Source organism: Montipora capricornis, chromosome 13 (genome assembly GCF_036669925.1).
Source record: "Montipora capricornis isolate CH-2021 chromosome 13, ASM3666992v2, whole genome shotgun sequence".
NCBI classification, from domain to species: Eukaryota; Metazoa; Cnidaria; class Anthozoa; order Scleractinia; family Acroporidae; genus Montipora; species Montipora capricornis.
This window is the reverse complement of record NC_090895.1, coordinates 40,287,095-40,312,044: the sequence shown is the minus strand read 5'-3', so window position 1 is coordinate 40,312,044 and position 24,950 is coordinate 40,287,095. Positions and strand designations below refer to the sequence as shown.

The 24,950-nt window shown below is 39.6% G+C and overlaps 2 protein-coding genes and 1 long non-coding RNA gene across 4 annotated transcripts in view; 2 read left to right on the top strand and 1 right to left on the bottom strand.

The window, feature by feature from the left end:
• Positions 1-24,950, top strand: part of LOC138029363 (uncharacterized) — a 106,923-nt gene that overhangs the window by 71,511 nt on the left and 10,462 nt on the right. The window lies entirely within an intron of this gene.
• On the bottom strand, positions 6,449-11,858 carry LOC138029359 (thiamine transporter 1-like). Of its 2 annotated transcripts, XR_011127871.1 has the most exons (5): positions 10,628-11,858; positions 9,275-9,416; positions 7,888-8,114; positions 6,608-7,171; positions 6,449-6,560 (listed from the first exon to the last, which is right to left on the bottom strand). XR_011127871.1 is itself a non-coding variant. In XM_068877109.1 (4 exons), exons 1-3 carry the CDS (start codon positions 11,650-11,652, stop codon positions 7,896-7,898), a joined length of 1,386 nt encoding a protein of 461 aa, XP_068733210.1. In that variant the 5' UTR covers positions 11,653-11,858; the 3' UTR covers positions 6,449-7,171; positions 7,888-7,895. The 2 variants fall into 2 exon arrangements, 1 of the variants encoding a protein (XP_068733210.1); XM_068877109.1 differs by having other exon boundaries at positions 6,449-7,171.
• The window catches only part of LOC138029360 (cyclic AMP receptor-like protein A), a 15,737-nt gene continuing 3,039 nt past the window's right edge, over positions 12,253-24,950 (top strand). Inside the window, exons 1-13 of the mRNA XM_068877110.1 lie at positions 12,253-12,342; positions 12,426-12,478; positions 12,881-12,935; positions 15,849-15,905; positions 15,988-16,051; positions 17,152-17,239; positions 17,991-18,080; positions 18,882-18,929; positions 19,729-19,807; positions 20,516-20,563; positions 22,204-22,286; positions 23,758-23,831; positions 24,115-24,185. Of these exons, the coding sequence (XP_068733211.1) occupies positions 12,301-12,342; positions 12,426-12,478; positions 12,881-12,935; positions 15,849-15,905; positions 15,988-16,051; positions 17,152-17,239; positions 17,991-18,080; positions 18,882-18,929; positions 19,729-19,807; positions 20,516-20,563; positions 22,204-22,286; positions 23,758-23,831; positions 24,115-24,185 (852 nt within the window). The 5' untranslated portion in view covers positions 12,253-12,300. The remainder of the gene's footprint in view (positions 12,343-12,425; positions 12,479-12,880; positions 12,936-15,848; positions 15,906-15,987; positions 16,052-17,151; positions 17,240-17,990; positions 18,081-18,881; positions 18,930-19,728; positions 19,808-20,515; positions 20,564-22,203; positions 22,287-23,757; positions 23,832-24,114; positions 24,186-24,950) is intronic.

The window sequence follows — 24,950 nt, the reverse complement described above, 5'->3', positions numbered from 1 at the left end:
ATAAAAACAAAAGAATATCTAAATTGTGGCGATTTTGGAAAATGGTGTATTGAGGACAGTCGTACAATAACATTGTTTGAGGTTGTTGATCTTGAGTTTTGCTTCTTCCAAGTATTATTTCTCCCTTATTTGGCAAACTTTAGAATACCCCGCCACTGAAATATCTCATCAAATCCTGCTCCCGCAGTCCCGCAGTCGCCATAATTTACATAATATATTTATATAAACATCACGAAATATGCCGCTAAGGGCTTGCATCGATTTTATTTGCCATTTTCGTCGCGAAAGTTTTTCTTTTTATGTGCTTTACAAGGTACGTCAAGTTAGGAAAAACTTTCAGTCATTTGACCCTCGACTGAAATTATGAGAGGCCTGGATCTTATCCTGACTTTATGTCACATACAGTTTGCGTGTTCGATTGTGAAAGACCTTTTGTCTTGCAAAGCAGTTTGGGACGTCCAATGAAAGATAAACCTATACCACTTACGGTTTGATCGAAGCCGTAAATAACTGCTTCTTTTGTTAACATAACGAAATGCCAAAAAGGTTAAATATAGCAGCTTAATGTATGATTTATTTATTTATTTATTTATTTATAATCAGGAAATATTATAGTTTTTGTGCACTTCGGGGAAATGTGAAAGGTACATCGAAAGAAACGTATCGAAATTCCTCGGGGAAAATGATAGAATACTAGTGGAAACGTTTGTTCTTTGTTTTCGAAGAGTCAGAGCAAATCATGGTATGTTTTTGGCTGGCCACAAGTGATTGACAAGCAGATATTGCTTGAATCAGGTGCCCGTTTTTCCACCTTTCTTTCTTTGTTTCTTTCTCGAAAGTTTTAAAACGTCCGCTGGACCGAAAGCCATTTTCAAACCGCCATCCACTAGTTTTGGTAGGCTCAGTGGTCTCTTTCAATTAACATCTTTTCTTAATAACGAAAAGCAAAATGACTATGAAGTCTAATGACTTAAGATCTCTCATTTCTTGAGATAAGAGGTATAGTTCTTCATCCAAAAGAAAAAGCCGCTAAAAGCTTTGGGCTTTTCAAGAAACGGACCTTACGAGCTCCCGTTCTGCTTGCGCCAATAGCGCGACCTCTTAGCCTAAACTATTTTTAGGCGGGTCTGAGCCTAGTTTTTTACACGGGTCCACATGGCCTGTTGAGGAAGTTCTTTGATGTGACTTTCGATACAGTGGACGCGCGAAAGCATGCGGATCAAATCCTGTCCACGGGTTTTTGGTAATATTTTTCTTCCTTGCTTTGCTCGTCTACCACAAGTCTTGTGGGACACGGGGCTCTAAATTAACTACAATCCCCAATTCAGAGTAAATTACGATTTAATCAATCGTAAATGCAAAGAGGAGGTCTTGTTGTGAAAAAACACAGCAACACGACCAACGTTTGCAAAGACGTAACCCATCCTTGTATTTGTACATATTAATTGACGTGAAATTGACATCTTAAATTCCCGCAGCAGAGCAGCTGAGAAGCAACCCGAAGGTCGTGGGTTCAATTTCCACCCTCGTCAGAGTCTTTATATGTCCTAGTGTGGGCCCAAATTCACGCTCACATGGTTTACATGGGTAGAATATAGCACTTCACATTACCCTCTAATAGTTCATTCTACAGCTTAGTACTAGAGGCTGTATGTAACCTTTACTGTGTCCAAACCAAAATGAAACTACTTTCATTTAATTTAAACAAGTGTTTATACCTGGTGTAAATGGAGGCTGTTATCGAGTTCGATCTGTGTAATTAAGTATAGAGGGTTTTTACATATCATCATGGTTACATTGTCAGCCATATTGGTGTACCAAATTAGTTCTCCGGAAACTGAACTCAACTTTCAATGTAAATGCTTACGTTTGTTTCAAAAATTCAAAATGGTCGCTTGTCACAAAAATGAAACTGCCGTATGCACATCGTGATAATATATCGTGACAAGACACCTGTGGAATTATTCTAATATCGTCGCGTGACACACACCACTTTAAAAATTAGACCTTTCGATTGTATCTCACATCAGTAGCCTTTCACATGCGCAAAGCGAGCTAGTGTTCACATGGGAGACAGTCAAATCCGAAAAATCACTGGATTTTGGCGAGTAAATTATATCATATTTCGTCGGTTTGCAAACTTGGATGTGGGTAACATTTGAAAAAAACGGAGATGTGATTGGAGTTCCAATTCCCTCAGTCAGGCGACCTCGACTTGCTATACAATTGATTCAATAGAATCCACATGCGTTTCCTTTTCCAGCGGTCGTCGATAAATCCGTGACATCAAAACAGTTTGTTCTCCGAGATGAATCTGTTCACGGAAAGAATCGCCTCTTCTTTTGGTGTTCCGCAACTCACAACATGTCAGGATCATGGACCACGAAGCAAAACAAATTATCAACAACAAAATACCACCGAATATTCCAAGAACTGTTAATGCTAACATTCCTCCTGCCCCAAGCTCAGCTCTAAACGTTGAAACGCCAGCGGATTGCTCATTCTGTCCCGAATCACTCAATCCTTTGGCTGACCTCACAAATACAGATATTATGACAAAGAGTGCTTCGTAATCGAGCTTCATGGATGCTCCAACCAAAACTACTTGGCCTGCTAGGAAAGGGAGCACCTTTGAAAATTAAGTCGCATCTCAAGTGTATATACCACAAGTTGATGTTTTGTGCTATACTCCAGACAAAACTGACCACGAAATTGGAATGATAAGTCTAGCTTTTAAAAACCGTGGCAAAGCAACTAAAAAAACATGTTATGGAACTATCAATGATTTTAAATATTAATCGCGGGGTGCATGATTTGAAACTTACGAAAATCTTATCTGGCATTCACATTGGCCAATCAAATTTAACGCAGTGTCTATTTGACTTCAGGCGAGCCGAGATAAGTAACATTCTGATCTTTTATTAAAAGCGGCCCTCCTTTAAGGATTGACAGTGCATTCAGTACTGAGTGAATTTATTCATTATTGAGCAACTGATCACGTACTCTTTTCCTCTACAAGCAGAAAGGAACATTCTAGCCGCTGTTTCGCATTCAAATACTGAATTTATACCAGGGTCCTAGAATTGAAGCCTTCTGATTGTCCTATTTATTTCATGTTTACGCTTAAGGTCGAATATCTCTGAAACACATAGCCCTCTCAGTCAACTAATCAAATTTATTTGCTCCAAGAGTCAAGCGGAAAAAAACAATCAATTTACCCAAGCACTCTTTTAAAATATAACGAAGAGCCCTTGGTACGTTTCTAAATCACAGCATCTTGACCAGGCTCCATTTGTTCAAAGGGTGAATAGCGCTATCCAGTGACATGGATAAATCACTATCCAGAATGTAAAAAAACAGAACTTCGCGTTAAACGTTGTTCGAGGTTTTCTTACACACCGCTTAGTTAGAGCCGAGTGGACGTATTCTTAGTTTGCATCCACGTGATGAGACGGCCATGTTGGTGGTATACAAAATAATAGAAAATGGCCCCACAAGTTTTGCATAATAATAGAGTCAAATTCCCAAGAGACATTTTACTGCATTGTTCTGTACACCAACATGGCTGCCGTGACGTCAGATGCAAACCATCAATTCATGGTTTATACGGCGAGGAACTGAAACAACACGCAACAACATGCAACAGGGGGTCTGCAAACGAACGCAACATGTAACAGCTAACATTGTCGGGAGTTTTTGGCCAACAATGTTGCAATGTTGGGAGTTATTGACCAACAATGTTGTGTCCGTTTGCACAGGGCTTTAAAGGGTGCTCCGTGGGATAATTTTCATTACTGACCACTGGAAGCTCCATGTATGCTGATGGTCACCTGACCAATGTGGCTGGATACCCCTCGAGCTATGTACAAGGTAAAATGCACGATAAATGAAGAAATGTATTTTTCAGAGAGTAAATCGAGGAAAAAATGGAGTGACATAGGTAGAGCCGATTACCTTCCGATGACTACAATCCTGAACAAAAGTCTTGGGACACTTGTTAAAATTGTTTAAAATAAAAGCCATAAAGTCTGACGAAGGGCTAACGCTCGAAACGTCTGCTTTTAGAATCTCTGTACGGTGGCCAATTTACATTATCAACTCCGTTGATAAAACCAAATTTTTGTATACTACTTCCCCACCGACGCAGCACCACAGTTTCTTTAAAAACTACCCCCCTCTACCACTGAGCTCTAGGAGACTCGTGTAAGCTTGCCAATTTTAGACTGCCGTTCATGTGACGTCAACCACGGAACAAAAGAAGTCATTGTTTCAACAGCCAATTAGATTCTGGTTGGTATAATAATAACAATGAGTGACGTCACGTGAAAAACATCGCTACTGTCACGCTTTACTACCAGGACTAAAATTGTCGGAATGGGCGTATTTTGCAATGATAGTTAATTATGGAAATGGTGAAATGTTAACCCCGGTAAACGAATTAAGATAGTGACTTGGAGATGCTCGGAAAACCAACTTTAAAATCCGTCAACTCTGTAAGATTTGTCAAAGCGAAGAAACAGATCCGGCCGACGCGTTTCTCGAAAGTTCCGAAACATTTCGGGAGTACTTCGGGTAATATAAGGCCCTATCCACACGTAGCGTATTCAAATCGAATTTGCCTGTCCACACGTATCCGGATTCACTCTCTGGTACTCAGGACTCCTCAAGGAAACCAAAGTAACAGAGCGTGCGCAGAGCATGAGAATTGATTTCACGGTAAGGAACTGGGCTCGATCTTGTTACGTCATCCGGCTAAAAAAAATTCCGGATTTAGCGTCCACACTGTTTTGGATTCATAGCGGATTACAAAATATCCACTCTGGAGAGCGTATTCAAAAAGTTCCGGATTCGCCAGCAAATTGGCCGGATACGTGTCGACGGAAGGCGTAACCAAAAGAAAAAGCTGCAGATTAAAAAATATCTGGATACGTGTGGACGGGGACTAAAACGCTTTGTATTTTAAAAAGGAAAACGTTTCAAGTCATGAAACTTTGTAACTGTTTTGATTTCTCTAGTCTTGAAAACATGCTCAAAGACCAATTTTTCAGAATAAGCAGCAGAATTGCTTTTCTGGGCTTTAGAGAAACAGGCCTAAAGTACTAAAAGAAAGAACTTTCAGTAACACGTAGCCATAAGGCCGGTGATTTCCTTAGAAATGATCGGCCAGACTTGTCAGGGACGCTTGCATGATAATCCCTCTCAATCTTCTGCAGGAGTATATATCATCCTCGAAGTGTGTTCATTTGAAGGCGTTGTAGAGTTAGTAGTACCCCACGAAATTCCCAGTCAGTTCTGTCAAATCGGATGCATAGTAAGTTGCAACTTTTAAATCAGCCATTTAAAACAGTGAAAATGTGGCGTGTTACACAAAAAAAATCAGATTTAAAGTTTAAGGTGGACATTTTTGAGAAAGGGCGTTGAGGACAGTTTTCAGATTGCAAGAAGCAAGCGCATCCACCGAGCAAATTAAGCCAAAAGCCTTCGAGAGACATTTCTAGGCTCCTTGTAATGTATAAAGACCGTCCAAAGAGATGTTCTTATCACCTAGAGGAATTTGGCCTGTTCGGATATCTTAGCTGAAAATTGAAGTGCCCAAAAATTTTATGGAATGCTTCATTTCAGAAATTGCTAGCTGAACGTTACCTTCTAAGAGCTTCTCTGTGAACGATTTGCTAATTTGAAACTGCTAGGAGACGTTTTTAAGTGCCAAAAATTGCAAAAATATCCCTTCCTAAAACGTAAGGGCCTACTTTTCGCTGGTTGCGAATGTTTTAGGTGATGTTTTAGTAAAGAAATATATAGCTGTCTGGCAAAGTAAAACCGAGATTCGTTTGGCGCTCCTGAAGAAGCTCCTCAACAAAGCGAACCTTACCACGCTTACTCAAGATATTTTGGTACTGATGGAAGGGTGAAACAGGACAGTGCTTCCTCAAATTTAGTTGGCGTACTTGTAAAAAACGACCGTCACATCAGGAACTGGCGCCGAAATGATGCTCGGATTTTCAAATACCACGCTTAATACCTTAAGGGCGGAAATCACACAGAGAGGTAATAGTTGGGTTTGCTCCTATGGTTGAGCTTGAGCATTCAGGAAATGAAGGAACGCTTTATCTCGCCCACTTTCAAAAGGGCAATGAACCGTAAGGATCTGGTGCCCGTTTCTTGAAAGTCCCGAAACTTTACGGGCCATTTCCGGGTGTCACAATTCCCTTTGTATTTCAAGAATGGAGAGGTTTCAATTCGTCAAACTACAAAATTGTATTTCTTTTTGTTACCTTAAAAACATGTTAAAAGATTGGCTTTCCAAAACAAGCGGTTGGCAGTTTCACAAATGGCGAAAAGTTTTCGGCACTTTCGAGAAACGGGCCACTAGACCCCTGATGTAGGGTGGATGTCACGTAATTCAGAACTTGTCTGGTCACGATACGCTATCATGAAAATATGAAAATAACATTCATACATTGATCTTTAATCTTCATGTTAAACCATAGTCTACAATGTCCACAGTATAAGAACTCTACATCGCAAATACCTATCTACATTGTCAACATTAGGAACATCTATCTACACTGTCTACAGTGGGATCATCTGTCTACAGTAGGAACACCTATCTACACTGTCTACATTGGGAACATCTATCTACACCAGGGGCAGATCCCGGATTTTTCTTAGGAGGGGCTGCACCACTAGCTGACTGGTGACGTTTTTTATTTTGCCGAATACCAGTTGTATTAGAAGGCCGCAGTCATCTCGAGGGGGGGGGGGGGGGTAGTGATGGTGTGCACCCTTCCCCTAGATCCACCCCAGTACACTGTCTACAGTAGGAACACCTATCTATCCATTCACGATCTAGGGGTGTCATATATTTTATTGTGTAACTTAGTTCATTGCTGCAGTTTAAGAAAATTCTACTCCGGTTTAAAAAACTTGCAGAATGTAGCTTAAAAGGTTACAATTCAAAGACCCTAATTACCAACACTAAGTCAACCTTGTTGCAATGTGAACCTTAACTTTTGTTACAGTTTAAATGATTGGCTTCTATACTAGGGACACTTTTGAAAACTTCGGATACACATTTCAAATTAAAAAAGTAAGATAGAAGTCATCGTTGTCACTTCTCCTTTAAATGCCTGCCACACAGGCTAAATGCTTGACGGATTCAAATCTTACCCTGAAGACAAAAAAACATAACACATCTCTCACAATAATATTGTAACAGAGGAGATGATAAACGTTTACCCCGGCCACATCCTCTACAACTAATCTGTAAGAAACACATGGGAGAAGTGACAAATGGTCAGTCTCTGAACCTAGTTTATATTTAATATTTAAAAGGCTTTTTGTCACCTGAATATAGTTTAATGGCCTTTAAAAGTGAAAAGCGACAAGAATGCCATCTACAGAGTGTTTTCACTCACGTGATCAGTAACCTTGTCTTTCCATGGAAACAAAGCATGTGATCAGTAACCTTGTCTTTCCATCAAAACAAAGCAAAACCCTTCCATGATAACAGAGCCCAATTCCTGGAGGTTTAGTTGGGTACAGCCACATGGCCCCCATTCCATTGTTTAGGAACACCAACATGGCCGCCGAGATGTCGTGCAAAAACACTCCATAACCATCCTGGACGACAAAGGAGGCACTTGGCAGGCAGGCAATACTTTGAGAATTTAAAACTTTATAGGCAATTATATTTGTATTAAGTCACTAAACTGCAATGGGTTCTACTCAAATCATTCATTCATTCAATTCCCTTATTTTCAGAGTGAACATCAAGTCTGGGCTGCCTGTGTGGCACATAAATAAGGGAACCTACATTCCCTTATGAGAGGCTACAGGCATGTCTCTTTAGTGGTGCCTGGGTCATACTAGAATTCCAAAACTTACTGGTAATTTCAACAGTCCTCTCCCAGCATGTTTGGCTGCAGAGAGGTATACTGTATGTTTCCTGAATCGTCTTCATCTGAGTTTGAAATGTTGGCCATGGATTCGCTTTCAAATTCAGTGTATCGCTGCCTGTAGCATTGCTGCCATCCAACTTGAGTCATATGATACACTGCTCTTGCCAAGAAAACAGCTCCGATGATGAAGAAGTAGCTTCCATAGACAATAAACTGGAAAGAGTACAAGTATTAATAGGGATGGATAAGAGTGGGAGACCTTTATGGGCATTCATAAGAATATATACACAGGGCTGTACGAACACAATAGACCTCTTTGCATGTTCTGACTGGTTTACTCAGAGTTGAACCAGGGGCGGATCTAGTGGAGGGGTGCAGGGGGTACACCCCCCCCCCCCCCCCGAGATTACCTGCCGCTTTCAAATATAAGTAGTATTCTGCGAAAATAAGGCTTCATCTTCGTTGCTCCCTTTGAAAATCTGTTTGTCACCCGTCAGTTCTTAGGGGTGCACTCCCTTCTAAGAAAAATCCTGAATCTGCCCCCTGTGAAGGGATTAGTTTCTAGAGACACTATGCTGCTGTATTAGTGGGAGACTGAAACGTGAAAATAGCTTTTATCAAATGAGTCGATGGAGGTCAAATTACCACTGTAAAACGATTGGAAGGAAGCTGATGTTTTAAGTGTCAGCCCTTCATTAGAGTAAATTGAAGAGTTGTGGGTTGTTTGAGGTTATAAAGGAAGAAGGGGAGCCACCCACTGATGGAGACATCATAACAAAAAAAATCCCACAAATACTACTTTGAGGTGGTTAGCCAGCACTGTACACGTCTTGGCAGCCTAAGAGGAGTAAAATGGCTTCCTGTAGTCTTTATCATTTAGGTAAGTTACTTTTTGGTTTGCTAAAAATATTCAACTTGAGTAGTTGTTCTAAGACAATGATCATTTTTTTACCTTGGTGTCTATGACTGTGTCTATGTGTTAAGTATAAACCCTGACACTTTGCAGCTTGGTAAAATATGCCTCACTATTCATCTGAGTGCTGCATTTTTGTTGACTGTCACTCTCACTATTATTAACTAATTTTATATAAAACAATGTAATGCAACTGTCACGGAATGGAAACTGAAGAGGTGGATCCAGACCTAGGTGCAAGGGAAGGGAGGAAGGGCTCTCTCTCACTCTAGCTATGTATGCAAGCACCTCAGCCCTGAGCATTTGGCCCAAAGATAAGGCATGCCAAGGCCCTGAACTCAGGCAATGTTTTGAGTTCTTTTCATTAAGGTACCAAGAACTTGAAATTGGTCACATCATCATGATCCCTATAACTATTAGCCTACAAGGAGCCTTTGTTGTCCTTATTATAGTTATTAACCTGTGTAATGACTGGAAGATTCAGCCCTCGTTGATCAACAACAATACTGGTCAGGATGGTTTGCAAGAGTAAAGCAAGAAACATGTTTATTCCAAACACCAGGGCAAATCTTGTCATCTCCACATGCTTAGCAATCTGCAGACTAAGACATCCAAAATACCATTCATTACTCAAAAAAGATTGCAAACTGAACAAAATAGAGTAGATTAAAGGGGCCGTGTCATGCTATTTCAATCAAATTTCAACACACTAAAATATGTCTTTGCATCAATCAGGACCAAAAAATAATGGTGTATTTGGTTGCCAATAACAACTGAAGTGCACTGAAGCACTTCTTTATTATTTGCATCCACGGATGGAGAGGATGGAAATGGATTGAAACTTGATATCTGCAGAAAGTTGCCAAAAATTAAAACATGAATAGCTCTTTGTGCAATAAGTATATTTCACATCTTGTAAGTGGGTTCTCAGGAATATTGCACACGTGAGCTAAGGAACTAATTTAGATTTTCTCGCAGTTTTGACCATAAAACAGCAAATTCAACATCACATTCCCTCTTTAATGTTGGTACAGCTGTCTTGTTGTCATGTTCACTATTCCTATTTGTTCCAGAAAGATCTCTAATGTAAGAAGACCTTCAATCTGGGACAAAGCCTTCAGACAAGAAGGAAATTTGGTTTCAATTTTAACATCCAAGTTGATGTCAGTTCAATGCATAACCACTTTTCCATTTTAACCCTCACCAATTTTTTGATTCTTTTATGGGGAGTAAAAACCTGGCTCTCTACAATTATATTCTTTAATTGATGTGAACATTCATGACCATGATATATCCCAGATCTTACATTCCACATGACTTGAGGAAAAAGTGATTTGTAGTGAGTCAAAGTGTCACAATAGCTTTTTCATGTATTGTACTTTTTAAAACACTATTAGGTTCTTTTGACTCCGGTAGGAATTGACTATATTGGAATATTACCTAATCAATGAATTAGTAGTAAATTGGTAGCTGTAAAGGTAGCCATAATGGTAGCGGTAGCAGTAGCCACAGCCACAGTAGCAGTCCTAGCAGTAGTAGTAGTGGTAGTAGTAGTGGTAGTAGTAGTGGTAGTGTTAGTGGTAGTCGTCGTCGTCGTCGTCGTCAGCGTGGTAGGTAGTAGTAGTGGTAGTGGTAGTGGTAGTGGTAGTGGTAGTGGTAGTGGTAGTGGTAGTGGTAGTGGTAGTGGTAGTGGTAGTGGTAGTGGTAGTGGTAGTGGTAGTGGTAGTGGTAGTGGTAGTGGTAGTGGTAGTGGTAGTGGTAGCGGTAGTAAAATGTGGTCTTAATTATGATTCTCTCAGGATAAAACTATTACCTTGCTATAGTTATAAGGAAAGTATATGCAGTACGGAAAAGAATGTACATGAGATAAGCAATCCAAATGCTACTGGTCTGAGCACTGAGAAACAAAAAGAATGCATCTGCAACTGATACAACACCAAGGCACAATTCCCCAAACATTGACCAGTTAACTTTCACGTACGCCAACAAAATAGCCGCTGAAGATCCTGTGAGATGCGAGAGTGCAGTAACACCACCATTGTAAATTTTGTGATTGTGCGAAGGATAGATGACATCCCATAGGTTTTGCACATAATTTTCTACTTGAAATTCACCACAAGTGGCAAATGCCCACCACAGAGACCATCTTAAAAGCTCTCGGTTGGAGTAACAAAGTTTCAAATCTTTAAACATGAGAAGCATCGTCCTCTTCCAAGAAGAAAAGCAATCAACTTGCTCTTGGGTAATTTCACTTTCTGTGTCTCTCATAAATACATTCCCCGATGCCTTCGGTAGAAGCAGCGAGATGCAGAAAGCAATGGAAACACTTCCTAGAGAAATGTAATTCAAAACTAAGTAGTCCGTCACTTTGAGGGATATCAGGATCTGACCAACCACTCCAGAGATCATTCTACCGACAAGAACTGCAGCTCTGGTATAGCTAGTGACAAACTGGAAATGATCTCGGTCCACCACCGCATAGATGTAAGAATAATAGGCTACCTCGGTGCCAGTGGCAAGGCCATACGCAAATTGCATAAACTGCATCGCCAAAACCCCTCTGGCCCAAATAAGAAGAAAACGTGTCGCCAAATACGCCAAACCTTCAGTTATTATTACTGGCTTGTACCTTAACAGATCAGTGACTAAAAACACGGCGAAAAGAGTGACAAGATACGAATAAGTCCAAACGGGGTAGATCTCGTTGTCGAGTTGTTCTTCAGTGAGATTAATTGGAGGGGCCTTCAAATATGGTGTTAAAAAAGGTTCCGATGGCTTCATCTCCTTGAAAAATCCATAAAGACAAAGAAGCAAAGTAGCCTTAATCCAGAATTCCATTGCTTTATCGAGTTAATATCGGCAGCTGCAGAGTATGGATGTGACGTCTGTGAAGTCGTCGGAAATCACACGCAGACAACCCCAAGGATGCGAGAGCGCGTGACGTCACGTTATTTTAAGACGGTTGCATAATAGGCCGATTCAACTGATCGAGGAAAATCAATAAATGTGCCATAAAAACTTCAGAACACCATGTTTCTTTTCAAAAATTCATTTTGTGGATAGCCAGATAAATAAAGATCACTTACCTTCTATTTTCTGCCTTTTCCTGAGTGAGTAAATAGTCTATTTATTGTATTTATTGGAAGCGTCCCAAAAACCGATTAAATCTCTAAGGGCAACGCAGAAAATAGTAGGTGAGTGAACTTTATTTATCTGGCTGTCCATAAAATGGATTTCCGGAAAAGAAACATCGCGATTTGAAGTTTGTAGGGAACATTTTCCTCGATCAGTTGAATCGGCCGTTACAACATTCTCAAAATAACGTGACGTCACGCGCTCTTCCACCCGTAACAGATTTTTCCTCACGTGAGAATCAGAGTCGAATCAGATGAGATTTCTTCTCCCCACCCAAGTGGAGAGGGCAAGATTCATGCTTACCCACCCCTCACTTCTGTTTGAAATTGCAAATTCCGAATGTAAGCAAAGATGGCGGATTGTTCGATGTTTACAGAGAATCCACACTACTGTGTGCGTAATCTTATTTATTACAGGTTTAGATATCATATTTTTTACACGTGTTATTTCAACAATGTTATTGTTTGTCTTTGCAGAAGGTGCTTGCTGATGTAAAAACAACCGTGGCTTCAATTTCATTAATTGCCAGGTGAGACCGGAAAATTTTAATTTTCCGTTTCATTTTTGCTTGCTTTCGTTTTTTATCATTCTCGATTTTTTCTTCGGCAATAAGGACGCCAAACCCTATTGTTCTTTTTCCAATGATGCCTTAAGGCTTTCGTTTTCGACTCTTTTCATAGAATTATATTAGATATTAGTGGTTGTTTTTTGTGGCAATATCATGATCATCGATCTACGTAATGCTTTTAATTTTTTAATGGTTTTTTAATAATTTATATTATACTTATTTGATGCATTTTTAACAGCTTTATCCCTTCATAAACTAAAAGTAGACGTCGACGAGCCTTTATTAATAAATTCTCTCGGTTATTCACAATTGCAGTCTTGATTTTTATCTAAACGTTTTTTGAGCTCTCTTTTACGTTCACAGTCTGTTCATTATATTTGTCATATGGCTGTTCAAAAAGTACAAGCATTTTGTGCAGGTATGAAATACTCTATCGCATATCTTTACACGGACAGTAGAAAATATGCAGCATGTTTGTTTAAACCTCTGCAAAAGTTTCTCAGCAAAAGTTTAAGCTTATTAGTTCTGTCCAGACAAGCTTTCGAATTATGGAAATTGATACCACGCACTACTTAGCCTTCGATGCAAACTTTCAAACTTCAACAAAGGGTGTTACCTCGCATTGCTCACCGATGAAGGCTAGCAAAATGGTAGTAACTTCTGTGTGGAAAGCACAATACTGACTCTTGCACTTTCTTAAACAGTATTGAGTAATAATGGAAATAATAAATATTGATTGTCAACTCAAATCGAAAAATCTGGGTTTCACACACCTTATTGGTAAGAAATGAATGAAGGGGTAGTTTCTAAAGAAACTGTGGTGCTGCGTCGGTGGGGAAGTAGTATACAAAAATTTGGTTTTATCAATGGAGTTGATAATGTAAATTGGCCAGCTTTTAGAATCTCTGTACGGTGGCCAATTTACATTATCAACTCCGTTGATAAAACCAAATTTCCTTATCGGTAAGGGCCACCCCACTCTACTGTCCAATCTTTCTATTATCTTACATGATTAAAGAAATGGATAACAGGGTTCTCCTTATAAGGCGGTAACCGGTAAAATTTACCGCTTGTAAACTCAGAAGTCCCTTATCCTTTGCAGAACGTCCAACATTAACTAATTGCTTTACGGGTTTGAAAAGGTGCCATACCTGTTGCGCTGAAAACTAGGGAGAACCCTGGGATAAATAAATAAACTGTTATTGGCACTTTTCTGTGTTGATATTGTCTGATGACTTTATATCAGAAAGAAAGATACAATTTAGGGCTGTGTACTTAGGGGGCCAGGATTGATTGACAGTGAATGCAAAGTTTCAGTTGTTTTGACAAAAGAGAAGAACTGATAAAGGTGAAACAAAATCAACTTTGAAAGTTACACAGTTTTATCATATGGCCTGTACGGTCCCTTGCACGCTTTCATTGCAAAACTATTGGGAAAATCCGCGTGTGAGGGTCGTACGCATGAGTGCGAGCAGGGCCAGAAAAAGCCGTACGGCCCTACCAGGAACACGTACTGCTCCGTGCGATGCAATTTTAGGGGATTTCGTCACTTTTAAACATCCAATTAATTTACAGCCAGAAAAGCAAATGCAAACAACATATTAGATAAATTTTCTGAGCAGATTTTGTTTTTTTTATTTTGTCCTATCCTCATCTTCGGAGTGCTCATGAATAGTGTAAAGAGCCCATATGATAAAATACTTATTGACTGAGTTTAGGGTGGGCTGGACAGGTAAATATTTGGCCCTTGGTCATGCCGCACGGACCTCGCTGCGCTTGGTCTGTATGCCTTGACCTCGGGCCAAATATATTTCCCCTCTGGCCCAACCACTCAGTAAATTGTTTTTATTATGCTATAAAGTGGAGTTTGTTTTAACCCATTGATGCTTAGGAGTGAGACTTAATAGATTTTACTCTTGTCTATTAAACACCAGACAATTTTACTCATCAAAGGCGAGTGGTTCAGGAGTCGATGGATTAAGTTGGATCAAATGACGTTTTCCAAGCAACTATTATTTAGAAGTGGTTGTTCTTTTAAAGGCACTTTGCTGTTAGTGGGGAAAATGTTATTCATGTTCTTTTATTAAGATTTGAGCCGATAGTTATTCATGACAGATGCTTTTTCTTTGCAAAAATAATGGTAATTAACAGGAGGATTTTGCTGGTCAATGGGGAACCCATTACAAATGAAGGGGGTTAATAACAGTAACCCCTAGCTTCTGAATAGTCGCTCTATTAGATTTGACTCAATTCAACCCTACGCTGCTTGCTGTCCCTTCTACAGGTACATGTATGTCAGTTGAGCTACATGCTATTCTAGTCAATCGTGTTTTGTCATGCAGTTAAGAGAAACAGCCAAGAGAGGCTTGGGGAAGTGGGAAGAGATGAAGCGACCACAAGCATTACTTTAACTGTTGCATTAAGAATTTCCCCACAAACTGACCCCTTAATTCTGATTGCGTTACTTAATTAATCCAGCAATCCTCACAATCCCATCATCTCTCCCCCTTCCGCTTCCCTAAGCCTTCCTTGGCCATTTCTTTCAATTGCATGACAAAACACAATAATTGACTCTTCAAGTGCACGGCCCTGCTGACAAAGAAGTGTAGTCTAATGCCAGATGATTTTATTCATCAGTGGGTCAACCCTTGGTTGTTTTTGTGTACTCAGAAACTATGCCTCTTTTAACCCTTCCACTTCTGAGGAGGCCCTTGTTGATGATTAAAATCGTCTGGCGTTAGACAGAGTAAAATCTATAAGTGTTACTCGTAGGAGGGAAAAGGTCAAAGGGGACAAAGCTTTTGAGTGGACCTAGATGCTGTTAACCCTTTCACTTTTGAGGAGGCCCACGTGTGACTCTCTGAGGTGGGAAATGACTAAATGAGATAACTGTGGTGGTTCATTTGGGGAAGCATGGTTAGTGTTGTGGTCAGCTGACTGATTTCTTTATCATTGTTTCCCAAGTTCCATTCCTAGGGTTTGGGTCACTTGTTTGTCCTTGGGCCCGTTTCTCAAAAGTTCCAAAAACTTTTCAGGCCCGAAAAGCCATTTGAGAAATTGTTAACTGCTTGTTCTTGAAAGCCGATCTTTTAACATGATTTCAAGGTTTCAAAAAGCAAAATGACTGTGAAGTTTGACTATTCAAATCCTCTCCGTTCTTTAGATACAAAGGGAATTGTGACACCTTAAAATGGCCCATAAAGTTTCGGTACCTTCGAGAAACAGTGCCCCTGGTCTCTGCCTTGAAATGGCACCCTCCGTAATTAGGAGAGCACTTGTGCTAGAGTTCGTGACCTTAATAATGAAGGTGATTGTTTGTTTCATATTTCAGAGGCTTATCTTGTCTCTTAGTGTGGCTGCTTTTCTTGATAGTATTGGTTATTTGCTGGTGAGTGTAATCTGTATTGTCGATATTACTAAGTTAAACATAAGCTTTACAGCTCATAGAAAGGTCTTTTATTTTCTTCTAGACAGGTGTGCCACAAAAGGACAATGCTTTGTGTGACTTTCAGGCATGGCTACTTTCATACATGGGTGTGTTATAAATATGTGATGTTTTAAAAATTAGTATTAGTTCACTGGTTATAAATTATTTGTTCTAAAACTCCTGACAAAGGAAGAGTTGTGATGTGCCATGCAAGAACCACCCTTTTTGCTAGGTTACCAGGGCAACTGTGTCTGACCTTTCCCCCATCAAATCCTGAGAAACTTTATAGAAACTTGTACACTTGATGCCATTTCAAAGCCAGATGAAGTGCTTGTTTGATCATTTTATGGAGGCCCTTTTTGCAAGTGACTGCGCTCACTCATGGCCCACAGTGAGCAAGACCTTGAATCACTTTTCCCAAACCCTCCAAGCATTTTGTTTAAGTATCAACCTCTTAGAGACAGATGTTCTCCTTCAAGCAGCACCAAACACCACACCCAAGGCCTCTGCTATTTCCGTATATGGGGCAGTCTTAACAAACATTTGAGTATTTTACCTGGACGGTATCATCTCACAGTACCACACACTAGACAGAGAGAAACAAGGTCACATCAGCAAAGCTACAATCATAGACAAAACCGTTGGGAAGGTTAGCACTTTTGACATCTTTATTGCTTCTCTCCCCTCCTGCCTCATTCAATTTTGTGCAAAACTGAGTGGTTTTTGTGGCAAATTGTGGTTTCCAACATTGAATAGGGGGGAGGGGGCTATATAAGAGAAGGTGAAACTCTGTCTGTTGCGCTCTAACAAAAGTGGGTTGAAATACAGCTCTGGTGCAGTTCATTTACATAACCTTCCCAACTACTTTTGTCTATGACTGTAGTTAGGTGCTTCAGATGCTCAGGCATAGAGTCCTTTAACTAGCACAATGTCCGGTTGTGTGCAAACTTCAAAGCCTATGAAGCAGTGGTTCTTCCTTCCCTCCTCTCATGCAGCTTCACTTTTCCTTGCCCCATTCTTCTCACACTTGCTGTTCCTTGCTCTAAACCCCAAACAAGTGAGCCTGCTTGCAGGTTAGCCAGTCCCTAGACGGTCCCTAGACTGCATACCACTCCCACAGCTGGCAATTCCTGCAACCCAACCACAAGCACCAGTTACACTCTCCATGAATATAATGTTTGATGATAGCTGTTTTTGCAATTTTCAGGATTTTCCATACTCCTTTGGGTTTGTTGTATCACTTTCAATTTATACTGGAATGCAATAAAACAAGTGAAAACTGACAAGTTTGAAAAGTTAGTCATATTGTTGTTTTGTGTTTGTTAGTGCAAGAGTTGTTAAACTCAAGTCAAAGTATTCTTGAAAGGGTGAATTGCTACATTCTTGTGCATAGCAGTACATTGTAGCAGGAAAGGTTATGTTTTTTCAAACGTTGGCTGTGTAGCACTTATATTTCAACAGCGTTAACTATTATAGGGTGATGTGAAGTGCTAGCCTTCTACCCATTTGAACCATATGAACATTAGCCCTAATGGAATGGGCCCACACGAGGACACCCTGGACAGTTTTTCTCTTTCCTTGTGTGGCCCATTTCCACTAGTAGGGCTAACGCTCGCATGGTTCATATGGGTAGAAGGTTAGCACTTTACGTCAGCCCATAAAAGTTAAATCCATAGCAGTAGCAGTTACTCTGGGTCCATGTTTTTATTTCACTTCCGATAAGAAAAGGATAGGGCCTATTGGTTCAATTTTTACCTTTTTCCAAAAAACCTTTGCATGGTTCCAAGTTTTCATCAAGTTTTTGTATAGAGGAGTGCTATGGCCTCGTAGCTACAATCAGCAAATGAAAGCGTGGAGATGGCAATTTTGTTTTGTTATTGTTTTCATTTAAATTACCTGTGTTTGAACATGAAGATGACTTAGCCAGTCTTAATAGATAACAAATAATCCTCAACACACGTTCTTACCCTTGAAGTCCTCCTTGTTATAATGTTTTGCCATTATACATGTAAGCTTAATAAATATTTTGTTATTTTTGTTTTCCAGATATTACCACCTTGTTTCATGGGGGATTCCTCTGGTTGTTGCTTGCTTACCCCTGATAAATAACCATTATGGACCAGCGGGGCCCTGGTGGTGAGTGTCAAGTAAACAGCCGCATAGTTCATAGGGGAGGGACTAACCGATGTTGTTGTCTTCGTGAAAAAGACGTCCCTTCAGATGCTAATTTACAATGTTTGCATAGAATTGGTCTGGCCTTTGTGCTTGCTGATTTTATTTGTGGTTGGGTGGCCATTGTGAGATCAACAATAGTTACCTTTTGACTGAAGGTTTTAATTTAGTAACAGTTTCTCCTATGAGTATGAGTTCCTTGTTCTGAACTCGCGCACTTGGAAAAAAATGGACGAGTATGTGAGAGAAATGTTAAAAAAAGTGTTTCGCACATGTAGCAGGACCATTTTGGTTCTTTCAACTAATAATATTACTGCTTTTTGGCATCGTTGTTGCCGTAGGTGTCGTCGTTTCTTAAACTCCCAAATGTCCAACCCAACCTAAACTGATTTAAAGTAGTTTTTAATTAATATTTTTAGAAACAAATTGCTAGGTTAACCAAGCTATGGTCAAATTTTCACTCCGTTATTTTCTAACAGTTTTGTAGTTCCTTTAAAAAGAATTTTGTATTCATACAGTATGTTACATGTATGTGTCCTTGATGGTCACCCTATTATATTGAGCAACACAATTTAGGCCAATTTTTATTTCTTGTTTAAACAAGAGCAAAAATATAAGGAAAATGAACAGTAGCTCAATCAGGTTTGTGTCTCTCCACTTGAAATTCAACTTTAGTTGTCCCCTAGTGAATCTTACTGGCATTTCCCTTGGACTGTGAAATTGCAAACCTTCGTATTGATTTATTTGACTTATTTCACTTTATAGTTGGATTTCTAAGGACAGTGACAACAGCGTTGCATGGAGATTTTCAACGTAAGTTATATGGTATTAAAATCCAGTGATATTACCAGGTACTTGTAAATTTATTGCAAACGCCATAAAAATGGCTCAGAATATTAATCTTCTCAAGTCTTTTTAACTAAAAGCCCTTTGAACAAAATTTGCCATACATGCATCCTGTTGACCTATATTTGCTCAGGAGCCACTGGATTTTTTTTAGAAACCAACTGAAGACAGTTTGTCTGCACCGTTTGTGTCATCCTCAGGTGTCTGTGATTAAGTTATAATCAATTTCATAACCGATGTGCAGATTTTTCCTTTTTTTTTTTCAACTGTGCAATAAAGAATTTCCTTTTTTTTTTCAACTGTGCAATAAAGAATTGTTAATAGCAGCTCATTGCCATTAACAGACAAGAGAATCCTCATGTCTGTTATTATAGTCTGTTTCAATCTTTGTGGTCATTTTACACAAAGTCAACAGATGTTCTCTGTGTGTGGAGGTTTAGCTTAAAAAAGATTGTAAAAACAGAGGAGAGAATGCTGCCTTTGCAATCACATCTGAATTAGCTTAAATATTCAAGAGTTTTGTCAGGTAAGGACAACTCTTGTTTATTGTTAAATGTAAAAGAACACCAACATAGTACTGAAAGAGAGGAAGGTGCAAAACTTCTAGTGTTGCAGTTGTCCTTTTGAAGGCCTTCACACAATAATTTTGAGCTTTTCCTTGGTCACCTTGTGGGAAGTGTTACACAAATAAAAACAGAACACTTGATATAAACTTAAGAAACTAGTGACAAGTTTTGTGAACTTAATGTTTTGTTTTGTTACACAGCTATTATGTTCCAACATATGTTTGCATCTTTGGACTTTTTGGTGTTTACTCCTACATCTTTATTACAATCAGAAGACAGGTAATTGTCTTTTTGTACTTTTGCGAACACCTGAAACCATCATCATTTTATTTTTTCCCATACTTCAGCCATATTAAGGAATACAAGTTTACATGGGAAAGGTAAATAATGACGAAACTTGGAGAAGGAAAAAAAGGGGGGAAGATTACCCACCACTAACTTACCTTGCAAAGTAACAAAGAGAATAATAATTTATGTAAAAATATACAATATTCATGGCAGATCTGTATCAAGTAACGCTACAATCCTCACCGTTATGGACACAATTTTAGCAATTGGGCAGAGAAGCCTGAAAAATTCAGGACTTCAATGTGGTTTGAACCCACCATGACCTCGCGATACCGGTGCGATGCTCTAACCAACTGAGCTATAAAGCCACTGTCATTGGGAGCTGGTCACTTGTGGGTTCTAATTTTCCTTTGAGGAATGAGTCAATTAATGAAATGATATATGAAATGAATCAAATACTGAATCATTCAGGCTTCTCTATGAATTATTGCTAAAATTGCATCCAAAAAGAAAAGACTTGCCCTAGCACCTACCAGTACGGGTACCTTATTGTGGCAAACAGGTTGCTAATGCTTAGACTGAACGGGACACTGTTATTGGCCATTTGAATGCAGTTATGTCTCTTTTAGGATGTATGGACAGTGCCATTTTTCAACCTTTTTTACATGTACACCTACTATGGTTTTTATATGCTTGTAGATCAAAAGGTGGGAAGGAACATACAGTAGTGAAGCCGAACGTAGCAAGGTGGGTCTTCTTCGGTGTCAACATTCTGAGCAAAAATTGTCAGGACACCTTCTTTAAGTGCACCTAAAATTATTTTTTGTACCTAATATAAATCTCCCCATCCAAAGCAAACATATGTCCCCACTGTTACCCAGAATTCCGCTTTTTTTTGTGCCGTGCAAGCCAGGTTAACTTGGCAGAACTAGCAGTAATTTGGATCCACGACCGTGATGTGAGAGACATGGGTTTATTCTCAATTTTACGTCACAACCTGCTTTGCATTCCTGTTTTCAAAGAAAGCAGTTTGTGACATAAAATCGAGAACAGACCCATACCTGTCACATCAAATTACTGCTACAACAAGTTGCAAAATTGTTGAGACACTTCCATGAAAAAACACCTTTTCTAGCTTCCAATACCCGCCTTATCTAGAATTTAAAGCTTTCCCACTTCCCTTCCCCTCTACCCCTTTCAATGTTGACTGTTTAAGTTTGCAACAATTTTTTTGTCTTGCTAGCAACACTGATAAGTTTGTTTAGGGGGGCTGCAGTGTGAGAGATAATAGGTAAATTAATAACGCCCCAAGAGGGTGCAGTGTCGGCACTATTTTTGCAACTTGTTGTAGTTTTGATAACTTCGTGGGTCTTGCCCGGCAAATAAACAGCAAAATTTTGAGGTAAGAATGGTAAAATATGTGTGCTTTTGGTTGGGAGATTAGTATTGTAGACGAAATATATTTGAGTTTAGGTGCACTTAAGAACCGATCGATTGTTGATTTATTTCGATATTTATAGTTTCTTAGGGTTCAGTGGCTCGTTTTTTTGGTGATTTGAGCTTAAGAACTTTCTTAATAATTGATGTTCTTTACTTAAATACGTGTTAATCCATAAAAAGAAAGCTTTAGACGTTTTGCGGGAATCTATGGGAGGCTTTCAGTGCAAAAAAAATCAGAAAATTGTTCGACATTGGGTCCCTACACAAACGCTGTAAAATCCTTTCCCTACCAATCAAGAATTGGCAGCGTGAATCCTTGAACTTTGAGCACCTTTAAGAAACGTTCTTAAAACAGGGAAGGGTTACGTTTTTGCAAACGTTGGCCGTGTAGCACTTATATTTCAACAGACTTAATTGATTAGAGTGTAATGTGAAGTGCTAGTTTTGTACCCCATATGAAACATGTGAGCATTGGCCAACGTTTGCAAAAGCGTAACCCTTCCTCGTACTTGTACATGTTCATTGCCGTGACTTTAAGATCTTCAGTTCCCACGGCCTGCTCCCGTCTGACCTTGTAGCTCAGTTGGCAGAGCAGCGGTGATCTAACCCGAAAGTCGTGGGTTCAATTCCCACCCTGTCAGAGTTTTTCTCTGTCCTTGTGTGGGCCCATTTCCATCAGTAGGGCCAACGCTCACATGTTTCATATGGGGTAGAAAACTAGCACTTCACATTACACTCTAATCAGTTAAGTCTCTTAAGACAGGATTGACCTAAATAAATTATCGTCTTTTTTTGAATTGGTACCCGTATTGTGAGAAAAGAAGAGCTCTGCGTATTGCAGTATGTCGTTTTTGTAGGTTTCCTTCATTGAATCTTAGCATTGAACAGGGTCCCACATTAATCTGTGTTATGTAATGACTGTGTTCCCTGTGTAATGTAATTCCTAGGCATTGATGAAGCAAGACATCAAACCGCTTATGTGGTATCCTGTGGTATATCTTGTAACAACAATATTTCCTCTCATACACAGGTTTGTATGCAAATGTAGATCGAAACCAGTGTGGATATGAACAATCTCACAACTCCTCGAATTCAGCTGGGAATTAAAATTCATTGATGAGTTGTTTAATCTCTTCAGCGACGGGACATTACTAAACACCGAAACAGCGAAACAACGAATCAGCGAAACAGCGAAACAAAGCACCAAAACACCATTTATGACCCCACCATACATTGAATACAAACCGACGAAGGTTGGATTTGAGATTAAACATCGTTTTAGGCCTAAAAAGTTATTGCTCCTAATCTCAGTATTAATCTGAATCCTAATCTTAATCTCAATGACTTAGGAGCAATAACGTTTTAGACCTGGCCTAAAACGATATTTAATCTCAAATCCAACCTTTGTCGGTTAGTATTCAATGTATGGTGGGGTCATACATGGTGTTTTGGTGCTTCGTTTCGTTGTTTCGCTGTTTCGCTGTTTCGCCGTTTCGTTGTTTAGTAATGCCCTCAGCGACGCATATATTGTAAAATTTCAGTGACAGCTGTCCCAATCGCCTGGTGGTCGTTTGAGGTCCGAATGTTAGCCGATTGTCTTCAGATCGTTCAGTGTGCGACTTTTGGCAGTTGTTCATCTCTTGGTTGGCCGATTGTTGTCCTACTATTCGCTGTTTGCCCGTTTGTTGCCTGTTTATGGGCCGATTGTTGGATGTTGTTCGTCCGACTTCAACCACAGACGGCCCACTACCACTTTCTCGTTTTTCGCAACATCACCTTTAATAGCCATAAAAAGCACTTACAACTCACGAAATTTGTGAGGAGCTTTGTCGAAGAGCAGTCGCTGTGACGTCCCTTTTGAGAGCGTGTGGACAGTGCAACTTTTTTACTAAAGTATTATCGATGGGTTACATGTCTAGCATACCTTGCAACGGTGAAAATTGTTGCGCTTCCACTTTGGAAGAAATTTTAAACCAGGCAATCCATTTTGTTTAACTTATTTCGCAATGGCCTTGCGAGAGAAATGACCTAACCTAGCCCAAGTGTAATCAGTTTACACAAAATTCAACGATATTGCATGACTCTCCTATCCCCTATCCATGTCTTTAAAGAGGCTATGTCACGCAAAGTGATGTGATTTCTTGACACCCAAAATGCCCAAAAAGTAGAGTGAAACATTGCATTAACCACTTAAAACTGTTGAACAACATAAAAGAAATACAGCAAAAGGAAAGAGAAACATGGATAGACACAAATGGACAAGATTGAGACGGTTGCATTTGGGTAAGCTTGAAAAAAGTTGGCCCAACGTTTTTCAGGTTTATGGCATGAAAATCACCTGGATAAAGGTCGTTTCTGCTCAGTTTTGTGATGTAACTATAATTTTTATCAGTAAAGGCATTCTACATTACCATTTTCGAGTTTTAAACTCTTTAAAAAAAAAAAAGATATCAGTAATGTTTGTTTTACCACAATCTGAACTATTTTCATTTTCACTACAGAATCTACAACGCCGTCAATGAAAGCCCGAACTTCACTCTTCTGTTATTGCAAATAATATTTGACCCGTTAGTCGGTAAGTGATGGTGTAGACACTCGTGATGTTCTCTCTTCGTTATTCCGTGGGATTCCTGTGGAACACAGGCACACTACGGTTAAAAACAAGTCGCGTATAGTCTATAAATTCGGTTGTAGCACTAGGTTCATATCGCCTTAGAAACAACACTCGGTCTGGAAATAATCAACCCTTTCGCTCCTAGGGCGTTCCCCATCGACGAGTAAAAGTCGCGAGCCACATCCTCATCTCAAGAGGCTTATCCGTGTCTAAAGTACTAATTTTAGGATTCATTTTATCTTAGGGATGCTGAATGCTGTTGTGTTCGGTATGGACAAGGAGACACTTAGTCGGCTCAGTTTGACTGAAATGAAGGTATGTAACACGAATACCATAATATTGTGACTTGCAAGGATAGCCTCGCTTTCATTATATTGACCGGGCTGTCACGCGGGAGGTCGTGAGTTTGACTCCGGCCAGACCAACACTCATGGTCTTATATAACTGAGGAGAAAGTGCTGCCTTTGTAATTACATCTGCAAATGGTTAGACTCTCTAGTCTTCTCGGATAAGGACAATAAACCGTAGGCCCCGTCTCACAAACCTTCAATGTTCATAATCCTGTGGGATGAAAAGAACCCACACACTGGTCGCTAAGAGTAACGCACGGTGTTGTGGTCTGTCTTCTGTTGTGTATCATGGTTTGGGAGGGTAAAAAAAAGGGCCACCGTAATAGTGGCGCTGTGTCAGCTTGACTGGCAAAGTTAATAAATTGAAAAATAAATTGAAAAATTAATGTGATTGGCTCCATACCCAAGCAAAAAACAAAGAACTAAACAATTGAAACAAGGACTTAGACTTAAAAGCAATAGAAGCTGCTCACAATACCAAACAATAGCAGGTTTACGAGAGCTGCTATATTGCTGCCTGTCTCACAAGCCAGTGTTTGGTCGGCGTGGCTGGATTTACTGGATGAGCGAGTGAGACCGCAAGAACAAAAGACAGCCAGAAGTCGTGCCGGCTGCTGGAAACTTAACTAAGATATCGGAAGTCAGCTAATAATAATAATAATAATAATAATAATAATACCAACCTTATTCATTCAATACAATGAAAGGGAGAGGTACTAGAGGTTATCCC

Bases quoted from the DNA above. Each gene is read 5' to 3' on its own strand.
- LOC138029359 (XM_068877109.1), bottom strand. From the start codon at position 11,652: ATGGAATTCTGGATTAAGGCTACTTTGCTTCTTTGTCTTTATGGATTT. The intron at 9,417-10,627 runs GTAATAGTTTTA...TGGATGTCTTAG, and splicing joins TTCCTTATAACTATAGCAAG to TCTGCAGATTGCTAAGCATG. The intron at 8,115-9,274 runs GTTAATAACTAT...TACTCTTTCCAG, and splicing joins ATCTTCCAGTCATTACACAG to TTTATTGTCTATGGAAGCTA.